A 12,955-nucleotide genomic window follows, 5' to 3' on the forward strand; every position below is an offset into this window, starting at 1 on the left:
TTCGTAATGGAAAATAGCGTCTTCCATTTAAGAAATGCTTTTTTATCACGCCACGGTTTTCTGCCCCACCCTGTTCCTTCAAAAATATAAAAAAAAAAATTCGTGAACAACTAAAAAACTTTTACATTGAACTTTTTTTTCTAAATTTTACGGTTTTTGAGCTAAGTTACCAGACCATCTTACGTCGACCATCTTGTACAGGGTGAGCTAGTTATTTCACAGTTTTTCAGGCCATTAACTTGTAGCAAACCACAAAGCTTTTGTACTTAACATTTGGCTTTGCTTCGCATGGTCGTCGTCATCGACAACAAATCTCTAAACGTGCATGAATTTTTATCTAGTATTGAGAACATCTGATATTCAAATCAATTGAGTAAGCGAATTTCATTGATCAAAACATCTTACGCCACGTTGAATCAATTCACTTTTACTGAGAAATTCAAAGCGACATCATCACGAATTTCCTGAGCAATTTTTTGCGCGATCACTGTCAAATATTGCTCAACAAGATTGTTATTAACAAATATTGACGACTCTAGTTTCCTTTTCGCATATAATTTTCTTAAAAAATATAAAATAATAAAACCGTGCGAACTGGAAAATGTCCTGAGAATGAATAGAGGAATAGCGATTGTTGAAGGTACTTAGCCGATCATGTATTTGTGGGCCAATAGACTTCTCATGCCATGTGGAGTTTCCCATAAGCTCTTGAAGGACGTGAAAACATGACCCCACATGAAGCCGAGTCGATATTTGACAATAGTCATTTCGCATGAAAAGGAAGTCCACCAACCATAGATTTTCAGTCGCAAATTGGGAAATTCCCTATTTAGTTATTAATGCGTATTACCCACCCTTAAATGAGGGAAATTATAAATAATTCATTCCACCGACGTAGATACAGGACCAATACGTCATAGTATATTTACCCTCTATTAATATTAGAGAAGAGATATTGGATTCATTTAAAACGTCATGATAGAGGGTGAGTAGACCGCATGCCTGCTGGTATTGTAGTTTGAGGTTTGAGCTTATAGATTGCTTTCAGCATTGAGTGACATGATATAATATAGTGAATTAATATGTTATTATTTGTAACAGAATTATTTTTGAGTGCCTAAAAATATTATTTTGTTCCTTCGCTTATCAAGTTTAAACTTTCCATTTTCCATTAAGCTTTAATACCTCAATACTGGATTTAATATTGTTTCTGAAAACCGCTTAGTTATTATTTTCTTGGGCGAAATTCGGCGAGAAAAAACTGAAAAACCTCGAATTTAAGAAAAACATAAAAAATTTGTCGATCATAAAGGTGGAATAAAGAAAAATTCGTTATATTAGAAAGGTCAAAAATACCGATTAACTGACATAAAAAAGCTAACCGATAGAGCACCCTTGGAAAGGGGGACGAAATCACGTTTTTTGATAAAAATTTTACTCATACGCCATTCCAATAAGATCATGCCACAATAATCCATTAGACGAAAACGTGCATCTTTTATTCAGATCAATGCAGATCAAGGTGAACTCAGAAAATACTTTAAAATGCAGAGAAGTTTTTAAACATGTACACATTTCGAATTTGTAAAGACGATCCAATACCTCCAATCAAATTTCCGTAATAAAATCGTATGGAATTATTCTTAAGTGCTTAAAAATATGATATTTTCTTTCAGCTCTCGAGTTCAATCTTTCTATCTTTCATTAGGCTTTAATATCACATTACTGGACTTAATTAAAATTGATTTTCATCATAAGGAAAAGCGTTCAACACTAATTGGGTCTTATTAAATTAGATACCAAGCATCAGTTAACCCCTCGGGATTCCTTCTTTTGTTACTATCTATTTGCGATTATTAATAATTAGTATTTTTTCAGCTGACTCTCCAGGCATTCGTAACGTGAATTTCATACTCAATAATCTTTGAGAACAGATAATACAGTTGAGAATAAAAAATGATATGGTGACGTAGTAAATAATTCGGGAAATATTCTGTGATCATTTTAAGTGGAGCTTTAGCTTTAAAGGTATCTATAAACGTTCAGTCGAACGACCGTCCATGATCGGATTGATAGGTGCGGCCGGCCACCACCGTCTGTTAACGGACACGAACAGTTTCACTTGAGGATTATGGCCTTCGGTTCTATGCCGTTTACGAAACGGAACTGTTACCATTATAGAATTTGCTATACACGATCGATTTAGGACAATAGTTCTCATTCTAAAAAATGTCGCAAGAAGAGTGTGCAGCTGCAAAAATTGCACTATTAGAAGAAAGGCAAAAAAGAAAAAAAAAAAGAAAATTTGGGTTAAGGACCTGCTGCAATAACGTAGTACCTTGTCACATATGGAATCGATACGGGAGCTTCGCCACTCAAGTGCTGTTGACTTAAAAAATTATAGTTCCTTTCTGAAGGCGCTTCTTGATCTATGGTTTTGCACTTGATCTACGATTTTGCAAAGCTCCAATAATTCACCATACGAGTTTGTCTTAAGCACTTTATTAAAATACTCTGTATCTTTGACTTTCCATAAGCTCTGATGTTTCCGATAAATATTTATAAACTCTTTAATAAAGTCTGGCTGATTTGCCATGGTATGGTAAAATGTACCTATGTATTTATTTATGGTGAAAATGTTGGTACGGACTAAAACTTGTGCCGGCAGTCCAAGAACTGAAATACGGAACTACACACGTTCAGTTTCCTTCATGGATCGGCGGACGACAGGTCCTGACCTGCCGTCTGACTAATGGTGTGTAGTCGATAGCGGCCGGCCCGCGCTGGTCTCTCCGGCAGCAATCGTCCGGCGAACTGTACGTGTATAGGTACCTTAAGAGAATTATAAAAATACATAAAAGTTCTGTCCAATTGATGTATAGCCGTTTGAATTAAAAACCACTAGTTTTATTGAAAAGAAGGTTTTTGTTTAAGATAAGCTGAATTCGGTGGTCGGTGAATTGAACAAAACACTGTAAATAATTTAATCACAGAAATTGATTAAAAGAAAATTGGTAATATTAAAAACATAAAAAATACCTGTCGCTTACATGCTCTTCCAATAGAACAATGTCACAAACAACCCATCATGAGAAAAAGCACTTCTTATATTCTAGTTAATGAAGATTAAAATAAATCTGAAGGGTTTTTAAGTGTTGATAGTGTCAAATGCTATTTTAAACATGCCAAAATTTCAAATTTGTAATGAAATAATTATTCCTTGCTTCATTTGGAATTTCCTAAACGTTTTAACGCAATTCGACGGTTTTTCGAAATTAGAATTACATTGCAGCATTATTTTAACATTAATGAACCTGTAAATATGGAGTTATATCTGATACAGTTCTTATGATATTAGATTACGCTAATTTTGCTGCTTTAAAATAAAATTTCGTGATAAAATTAACCCTCAATACTCATAACCGCAAAAATTCGTCGCGGGGCAGAGAGACAGGTGCGGAGCAGCGGAGAGCAATAAAATCTACTAGCTCATACAGGATGTTACTAAATATTGGCCAGAGAAACCTACGAAAAAAAAACTATAAACATAGACCCGGAAATTATTCTTTTCTGAAATACGTACAGGGTGTCAAAGCTATAAAATTATTTTTTAATTTTTTTTCTTTACAACTTCTACAACTTGTGGTAAAATATTTAGTTAGAATTTGTGGCAAACACTACTCTTAAGGATGATGACGTGACCTCTTAATTAAACCTCCAGAGCGGTAGTTGTTTTTGGCCAGCTCTCGCCGAGACCTCATATCGTCCATATCCTTAAGAGAACTGCTCACCCCCAATTTGGTCTAAATATCTTATAAACTCCAAAAGCTCTGAAGATGGGGTTGGAAACCATTTTCGATGTGAGTGGAATTAAGTTGCTGCTGATACTTACTTCAACAAAATATTTTCATGTGTCTCTTAAAAATGACCATAAACATCAACAATTTACTTTAGGTGGTGAAGCTTGTCTCTGGACGGAACAGGTGGACGAATGGAGTCTAGATTCCAGACTATGGCCTCGAGCAGCTGCTCTAGCAGAACGGCTCTGGACAGATCCACAACTGGATACCACGACTTACATGATACAAGAGGATGTCTACACGAGACTCACCACCCACAGAGAACGATTAATCGCCAGAGGCTTGCAACCTGAGGCTATGTGGCCCACATGGTGCTCACAAAATCCCGGAATGTGTCTCTAGAATCTCTAGTTTTTTTAAACATATTTGGAAACTGGTGCCTCGTAGAGTATAGCAAACGTGCCTTCTCTGCAGGGTATTCAAATTAGTAGACCCAGATTTCCAAGTGAGGCTGTGAAATTAGCAGAATGAATCGTATGTGTCATATTGACAAAGAGGTCAGACCTTAAGGTTTAGGGTAAATGATTTGAATTTTGTGGATTATGTATGTTATTTATTTTCATTTTGTATTGACTGCGATGTTAGGAGTTAAAAGTATTATTAATTTGTTGTTCTTTTAAAGTTGAAATAGCGTAATTTATTCATTTTTCGGCATTTGTAGAAATGTTTTTAGGATACATATCAAAGTATATCTCTAAGCTTAAAAACCAAGATTGGCGTATTATTTCGTTATAAATATTTACTATAATTTTATTAAGCAATCACGTTCTTTTATTAAATAACTTCATTGTTTGTGTTGCCGTTTACAAACATAAAGTGTCTGAACTCCATTTTAGCGTCGGTTTTAACGTTATTGTTATATGTAAACTAGGAAATTATACTTTGTACATATTTAGGCAATTAATTTTTAAAAAAATTGTAAATATTAACCTGGTGAGAGCCACTGTAGTTCACATTAGATTTACACAATGAAATGTTTATTAGCGCCCGTTTTTCAATATCCTGTTAAACACCCCCGTGACATAACCTCCACTCAACGCTGATCAACAATTAAAGCTACTCAGTTACAGAGAAGTTTTATGTAACTGTTCATTTTTTCTTCTCAACTATTGGTTAAGTTGAAGTTCAGTTCGTCTGCAAGTTAGTCGTTAACTGACAGCTGCCGCCCTTTAACTGGACATTGAAAAACCAGTCCTTAATAATCGACCAAGTTATGATTGTTAACTTGCAACTGTTTTGTGTCACTTTTATAAATAAAATTTTGTAATATACCAACGATTGCATTTTTTTCCGACCTCAACATTGTCATAATCTCCAGTGTAGACTCATCGATTAAGCATTGTTATTACCAACAACACAAACAATGTCCTCATTCTAGAGTGATCACATTGGTAAACACTTCTTTGTCTGCAAAAATTTACTGAGGCATTAAAAGCCTTATTCCAACGACACTGTTCCTTGCTTCATACTTTCCTAGCGTCAGCAACTTTATAGCACAATTCGAGTTAATACATGATCCTAAATACCCAATTAAGCTTTACACGCTATGGTGGCTTAAGATATCGGAAATAGGACGAGAGTTAACGACTTTGAACGTAATAATTCTTAGAGTTTTCTAAGACAAAATGGCAGTCATAAAAGCTATTCTCGGAATGGATGTTTGATGTGTACACCTATGAATCGTGCTTTTTAGAGCTAGTAATGCGGGAAAAGAAGACGTGATCTGCAAGATAAATTTTTTAAGTGACTAAAAATGCAAAAAGGATGTTATGGGGGACTTCTGGCTTATCTGGCAGCGGAAACGTGTTAGGGAGCGATACCAGTTATTTTTCTTGTACCATGAGATATTCCAAATCTTACGAACTTCTCCAAAGCGATTCTACATAGTGAATTTACGCCCGTACTAACCAAAAATAGGTAAGTTTTTTCGAATCAATGTCTTTGTATACTCGGACTGACAATCCAGAAACAAATCTCATTTTTGCTGAATTTATTCAATTATCTGCTTTGTCTTGTCGAAAATTTTACTTAATTTTATTCTCTATCTATCTATGATAATCAATTGCAATCAATGAAATAACATTGAAGCAAAAGTAAAAAAAACTCGTTTCTGATACGAGGAACAGTGAACTCTCTGAGTAGGTCAGATTTTACGCATGTCAGGCGTATTGACAATAATAAATTAATAATACAGGGTGCCTTGTTTTTTTGTAGCAGCATTTTAACCACGTATTCTACGCATAAAAAAAATGTTAGTTTGCTATATAAATTATGTTCGCGAGATGCTCTGTTAAGGAAATACAAGATCTTGAAATTTTATATTATTTTCCATTTATCTTTTTATAACTCCCAAAGTTTTTAAGATGTTTAACTCAAATTTTAAGCATAATGTACTTTTACGGGTATACATGATTAGATAATACTAGATAGCCGTAAAAATCTACAGGATGATATTTTTTTGCGGTCGCGACCCATTTTGTCACCCAAAATTTTTTTTGTGGTGCACGGCATAGCATTTATTTTTATAAACTTAAATTGCTTGTTCAATTTCGAAACTTTCATGTGTTTTGCCTATTTTAGTGTTTGTCACCGTTTTTTAATTATTTTCAAAATGGTAAAGTAATGCACGTTACTTTTGGCATCGAGTTGTTTTAGTTGGTTTCTTATATGTCGAACATTCTACTGGTACCATATTTTCTGACGCAATACTATGGTGTAAACGGGACTAAGAATTTATCTATTGACGATCTAAGAGCAAAACTGATTTTTAACATATGAGAAATAAAAAATAATAGCGGAAAAGAGGACAGTAGTAATGTCAAATACGAAATAAATTAAACGACAATAATTTATTCGATGACAAAATAATTTAAATCAATATGAAACAATTATTATTACAAACATTTTTCGAGATGATCGCCACTATATTCTAAACATAAATTAAAATTTTATTTATATTTTTATTAGAAAATTAGTCGCCATAGAGATCGCCGAACATATGTTAGATACTGAGCAGTTAGTGTAAGAGCAGAATTTCTTACTCGCCTCATAAATTTTTCTTGAGAATTTACGAGAGTAGAATAAACATTTTACTTCTAAAACACTAAACATAGAAATCTAGAGATGTTACGTCGGGTGAGCGAGGAGGCCAAGCAATTTATTCTCCACGACCTACGCATCTCTGTGAATAGTTCACATTTAGCCAATTCCTCACAACCGGGGAATAATATATAGAGAGAATCTGTCTAATTATGCTACCAGCTTATGCTCAAATTGTAAGTTAAATATCTCAAAAACTTTAGAAGCTATAAAAGATTAGAATTTAAAGAAATATAAAATTTCAACTCCCTGCATTCTCGTAACAGAGCGTTTATTGAGTGTAGTAAATATAACAAACTAATATGATTTTTATGCGTAGAATACATGACTGAAATGCTGCTGGAAAAACTGATAAATTTGGACATGGGTATATTAAATAAAATATGTTCAGAATTTTTCATAGAAATCAAAAACGTCATAAAATAAGAGGGGTCCGAAAAGAAAAAATTAAAAAGTATATTTATCTACTAAATGAGCACCCAGCACACAAGTCCCTTGCGGCAAAAAAGGCACAATAAAAACCAACATTTGACGTGTTTCAACAATTTCATGACAAATATTTTCTTCAGTTTTTAACAAATTTATGCAAAATTTTTGATCCTCTATGAAAATAGGATAATATTGATCTCAGTGTTGTCTTACACAAGACTACTTGCCAATAGCCTTCTGAGCAGTGCCAAATAGAACAAAACCTTGACATTCCGACTTCGCACAGCAATAAAAATTCAAAAATACAGGCGATATGGTACAATTGCATAATTTTAAATTGTATTAGAAATGTTGCGGTTGCTAATAGAAAATTACAAGTGGCAAGTGATCGATTCACAACAACATTAGAACTTATTTTTATTTTCACAAAACGATAGGTTACTTGCATAAATGATTTGATCCATTTTTACAATAAAATCTATTTTTTGTTTAGAATTTTAAGCGTTAAATTTTTGCTTTTGAAAATGTATTCATATCCAACTCCTATTTGTACATACAGACTTACAACTACGGTACTCTCTAATGAAATGGTAAAATTGTAACATTTACAGATTTTTCTGCATTTTCACTCTTAAATTATATCTGTAGATTGAACATGCACACCCTACAAAATACTGAAAATAAGTAATATACAATCAATCACTTTCTTTCGCATCCAGTTACAATACTTGAGGTAAAATGAACGAAACAGGTTAAAAGTATAATTTTTAAAGCTTAAGCTCGACAGCAACTCTCTTATTTCTGCATTTTATATGTAAATGATGGAAAAAGTTTTTACTACCATGGCAGTAAAAGAAAAATGTATTTAAAATCTCATATTAAAAACATGCAAGAATCAAATTGTACTTGATCGGTACCGATCGGATAAAAAAACAACGTGTTGTACACGACGGAAAAGCTAATTAATAACAATCATGTACTGTATTTATCAGTAATCGGTGACGAAAAGGTGCTTAATGCAGTAATGAAAACTTTTTTCCACGCAACCTCTGGGTTAAATGAAAGAATAATAAGAATGAAGAAGTTTTAAAATTATATACAGTATTGTAAAAAAAGTTTTGTTATAATCGCTAACTGCAGGGAAAAGTTCTAAAAGAAATAAAATTAGAGCTTGCTGATTCTCGCTTTCTAGAAACATAAGTCAAAGATGTCACCACAAAAAAAAAAAAAAAAAAAAAAAAAAAAGATTATTTTCCTCAATATTGAGACTAGAATATCTAAACAAGAAAGGCCCAATTCGACAAGTTTAGTACGAAGATTCCTCCCTAAAATGGCTGGTAAAATACCATGTCCAAAAATTTGACCATCATTTCAGAGCACTCTGTATATTATATTCATTGTGTCTACTTCTGTGTAAACGCTAATAATTCCACGTTTTAAAAAAATACATATTTGGACTGTATTGCAACCCAAAAGAACCACTCGGTTGACTTAAATTTTTAAAAGTATTAACTGTACGGATAATTCCTCAACATCCAATAAATGTTTCTAGAACAAGATTTTTTTCAAGTAGCTCTACGGTGATGGACAAAAATCACGCTTAATTACCTCACAAAGTCAATAAAAGAATATTAAAATTGGTCTTAATTTATTCCTTGTTTGCCCCGCTTAAATTAACTTAAATGGAGCGCAAATTCAAGTTCACCTGGGATTTAGAATAAAATTGGATGCCCAATTACAACGCCAATTAAAGCTCCTTCATCAGTCATATGGGGGAATAATTAATAAAACATTTTCTTTAATCGATAAGCTCGGAAAACTCTTCACTCAAAACTGATCGACTTCTTCAAACACGGCAGCCTCACCAGAACATGTATCTATAAAATTAAAATTTTCCTCATAACTTACTTTGGGATATCACACTCTCAGCAATTCAGGCTTTATCTTTCAAATTTTCACTGACAATCACTTCTTGAAACTACGAGAAATAAGAACTATCACAAAAACTTTCCGAGAAAACTTTTCCGAATTTCCTTCTACCACGTGGCGCTCCTGTTCCAGAGTTCGATCGCCTCGTGCGAAGTTCGCGGAAAACTAAACTCCGTGAAAAGTTTCACAGCTGAGTTTCCAAATAATAAAGCCCCAATTCCACCACCTGTTGCCCACTGGGACACGTGTTTGCGCATATGGACCCACGGAGAGACATTTTCCAAAACACGTGTTTAAGACTAATGGATGGTGCTAAGGACAGAAATAAATTGGGATTCGTGTGGAAGGTCTGTTGGTGAGTTTTGTGTTTATTAATAGAGCTATGTTAATGGTTGTGGTTTTATTGTGTTGTCCTCCTAAGATACGGTCACAGAATTTGAGTTTGTGGAAAATCAGGAACAATCAAATTGGGCAGAGTCTCAGTAGCGTTTAAAGCACATCAGTATAATGGTAGAAGTGATGTTCGTATTTTGTAATCTTGTTACTGTGGCAATGGAGAGGGTCAAATTCCTTCCAACTGAAGGTTGAAAATAACTTCGGCTAAGTGGACTGACTCAATGTAATAGATATGTACTACATAATTTCCAAGTTACTCTACTATATTAAAGATGTTCAAACCTCAAATATTTCGCAATAAATTACTCACATACATTTCATTTGAGTATCCACTGCAGTTTACGTAACAATATAGAATAAACTAAATAACGCATAGTGCCTCAACTATCGTCAAAATTTCACTCTCATCTTCAGTATTTCTGAGCGAAGTATTCAGGATATTCTGTTTTGCGGTTTGATATAGTTTTAATTGTAATTTAAATGTAACTGGATATCTCTAGATAACGATCGATGAGTACGTGAGAATACGATTCATACATGCAAATTAGGTTTTCTTGATTCGTTTCTCAACGAAAGTTAGTGACTCAGAATTCTTGTAGAATATACTTTCATTTTTGATCTTAACAGGTCGAAAGCTTTAGCGTACCTGTCCTCCAAAACGTTATATAAGAAAAATGTAAAAATATTTTGGAATGATAAGGAGTGGTATAATTTTATCGGTGGATCGTGAACATAAAGAAAAATAATTATTTATTTTATAAATAATTTATTGTTCAATGGATTACGATCTGAATATATTGAGTTGATTCGGTCACCACATCAGCTTAAGAACTAACTAGAAAAAACATGCTCGTTTTGAGCCCCTCCCCGAAAATACCATCGTTAGCCAGACTAATAAATCTGTTGGTCTATGTTATGACTGCAACCAACAAACCCATGTAAGATCCGAATCTCCCTCGGCATCCCTAACATTAGCCTAAGACAATTTATGGTCTTCTAAACGTAACACTCGGTCATAGAATTATGTATATGTTTATACCATCAAGGCAATAAGCCTTTATGGGGTGATCATATAACTCTTCCCTCCTTAAGCCTGAGAAAAAGGGGCTTTTTCGAAGGAATCGAGTTTTATGTCCATCTTTACAGTTTGTTTTTTTTCTTAAGATAAAATATATGATTAGTATAAATATTATAAAAATTATGAAAATTATTAAAGTTATAAATATACCGAAGTCTCCAATTTCGGAGTTTGGCAATGGGTGGATGGTTTGAGAATAGTGTCAACAGATTTTTATCGAGAGCATTGGAAGAAGACTAGTTCAGGAGAATTGGGTAATGAGGGATTAGATAATTCTTTGATTTTGAATTAGGCTCACGCTAGTAAGGATGAGAGCATCGGGATGAACGTTATTGTTTCTGTAATCAAGATCGTCTTTTAACGTTCTGTGGGTGTCTTTGGGCTTTGAAAGTGACTATTTTGTATTTAGGTTGTAATTTGGGATTCAGTTTTTTTGGAGTTGATATTAGTTGCTTGGTTTCCTCGGGAATTTCGGGATCATCTTCGCGGTTTTTGTTTAACTTTCCTAGTATTTTTGCCTTTTTCGCGCTTAATTTCACATTAATGGAATTGTTGAGTTCTTGGAAGATTTGGGATAGGTCATGTATGTAGTCAGTCTGTAGCTGATTTAGAGTTTTATCGAAATTTAGTTGGTAGTTCAGGTTTCCTTTTATAATTTGGAAGGGAGTGTAGTCGTGAGAAGAATGGATGCTGTTGTTGTAACTTAGAAGGGCAATGTCCAATAGTTCTTGAATGGTTTTCGAGCGGTGGCTACTTCTTAAGGCAACAAGCCCTTCTTTTAAGGTTGAGTGGAACCGTTCTATAGGAGAATTTGAATTTGGATTGTAAGGTGTCGTGAAATGTAATTCGATTTTGTATGTTTTGCATAGATCCTGAACTAAATTGTTTTTAAAAGTTCTTCCATTATCAGTAGTGATCTTTGAGGGCGTTCCATGGTGCGAGAAAAATTTAATTAAGTTTTGACAAGTTTCTATAGAGGTTTCGTTAGTGGGATAGGCAGATGCAAATTTTGAAAAGTTATCTATTATGGTTAAATATTTTTGTCCGGATATCGAATATGTGTCTATGTAAATATGCTCAAAGGGTCGAGAACCGGTCGGTGTAGGTTTCAATATGACTTTATATGGGTGTCTGTCGTATTTCGTTTTTTGACAAATATCACACGTGTTGATGAAGTCTATAACGTTCTTTTCTAGGCTGGGCCAGTAATATACTTGCTTTATGTTTTTGATATTTTCAGTAATTCCTCTATGTGTTGTCTTAGTTGTGTGATATCTTTCGATTATTTCAGCTTGATCGTCAGGATTAGTGACATCTTCTAACAAGGTATTAGAGATCACGAGGGTATAAGAGTTGTTCTGGAATGTTTCCCGAAAAATTTTCAATATTATCGGTTCGAGTTCTTTTGAAGGGAAATGTAAACAGTAAGTATCGGGGGACAGGTGTTGTACAAAAAGTTCTTGAATTTCCTCTGTTGCCGGATTTTTATTTATAAAAATGACCAGTCTTCTTTTCGTTTTGAATAGTTCGGTTCTCGTGATGTAAGGTTTTTGACTTTCTGTCCACTTAAAAATTAGCTGATTTTTATAAGTATTAATACTTTTATTCACGTAGGGTGCTCCCAATATGGGATTTTCATAAGATGTATGGATGGTATCGGTCTCTGGGTCAATGTTTTCTTTTACTTCAGGCCTCTCGGGGATGTAAACATCTTCGTCAGCTGTTTCTGTGCTCTCGGTTCTTGTGCTTAGCTTACCGAGTTTTTCCTTAGGTGGTTTTATTTGAATGTCCGAGACTACGGTAATCTTTTGTTTTTTTTTAGTTTTTGTAGGGGTTTCGAATAAGTTTTCCTGTGTTTCGAAAAAATGTTTAATCCTGTCGTGCCACAGATACTGATCCTCATCGGTCCTTTTTTTTTCGACATCAGTCGATACATGTGTAGGTGATGGTTCCGTTTCTAGAAGATTTATTTCTTTAGACGGGCGTGAAAGGGCGTCTGCATTTGAATTTTTCGAACCTTTTTTGTACTGAATTGTATAATCATATTCTTGTAGTTTCAATCTCCATCGCACTAATTTAGAATTGGGTTCTTTTATAGAGAATAACCACTGGAGAGGTTTATGATCGGTAATTATGGTAAATTTAGTGCCGAATAGATAAGGCC

The 12,955-nt window shown here is 34.0% G+C and overlaps 2 protein-coding genes across 10 annotated transcripts in view; one reads left to right on the forward strand and one right to left on the reverse strand.

Moving 5' to 3' along the window:
* The window catches only part of fdl (fused lobes), a 113,049-nt gene extending 107,914 nt beyond the window's left edge, over nt 1–5,135 (forward strand). For all 8 annotated transcript variants that reach the window (XM_066296144.1, XM_066296147.1, XM_066296141.1 and 5 more), the window contains one exon: nt 3,955–5,135. In XM_066296144.1, the coding sequence (XP_066152241.1) occupies nt 3,955–4,202 (248 nt within the window). In that variant the 3' untranslated portion in view covers nt 4,203–5,135. The remainder of the gene's footprint in view (nt 1–3,954) is intronic.
* s-cup (stanley-cup) overlaps nt 1–9,465 on the reverse strand; it is a 66,377-nt gene extending 56,912 nt beyond the window's left edge. For both annotated transcript variants that reach the window (XM_066296214.1, XM_066296211.1), the window contains exon 1: nt 9,297–9,465. The gene's annotated coding sequence lies outside the window, so the exon portion shown is untranslated. The remainder of the gene's footprint in view (nt 1–9,296) is intronic.
* Between the last annotated feature and the right edge of the window lie 3,490 nt (nt 9,466–12,955).

The sequence above is a fragment of the Euwallacea fornicatus genome, chromosome 24 (genome assembly GCF_040115645.1).
Source record: "Euwallacea fornicatus isolate EFF26 chromosome 24, ASM4011564v1, whole genome shotgun sequence".
Lineage (NCBI taxonomy): Eukaryota > Metazoa > Arthropoda > Insecta > Coleoptera > Curculionidae > Euwallacea > Euwallacea fornicatus.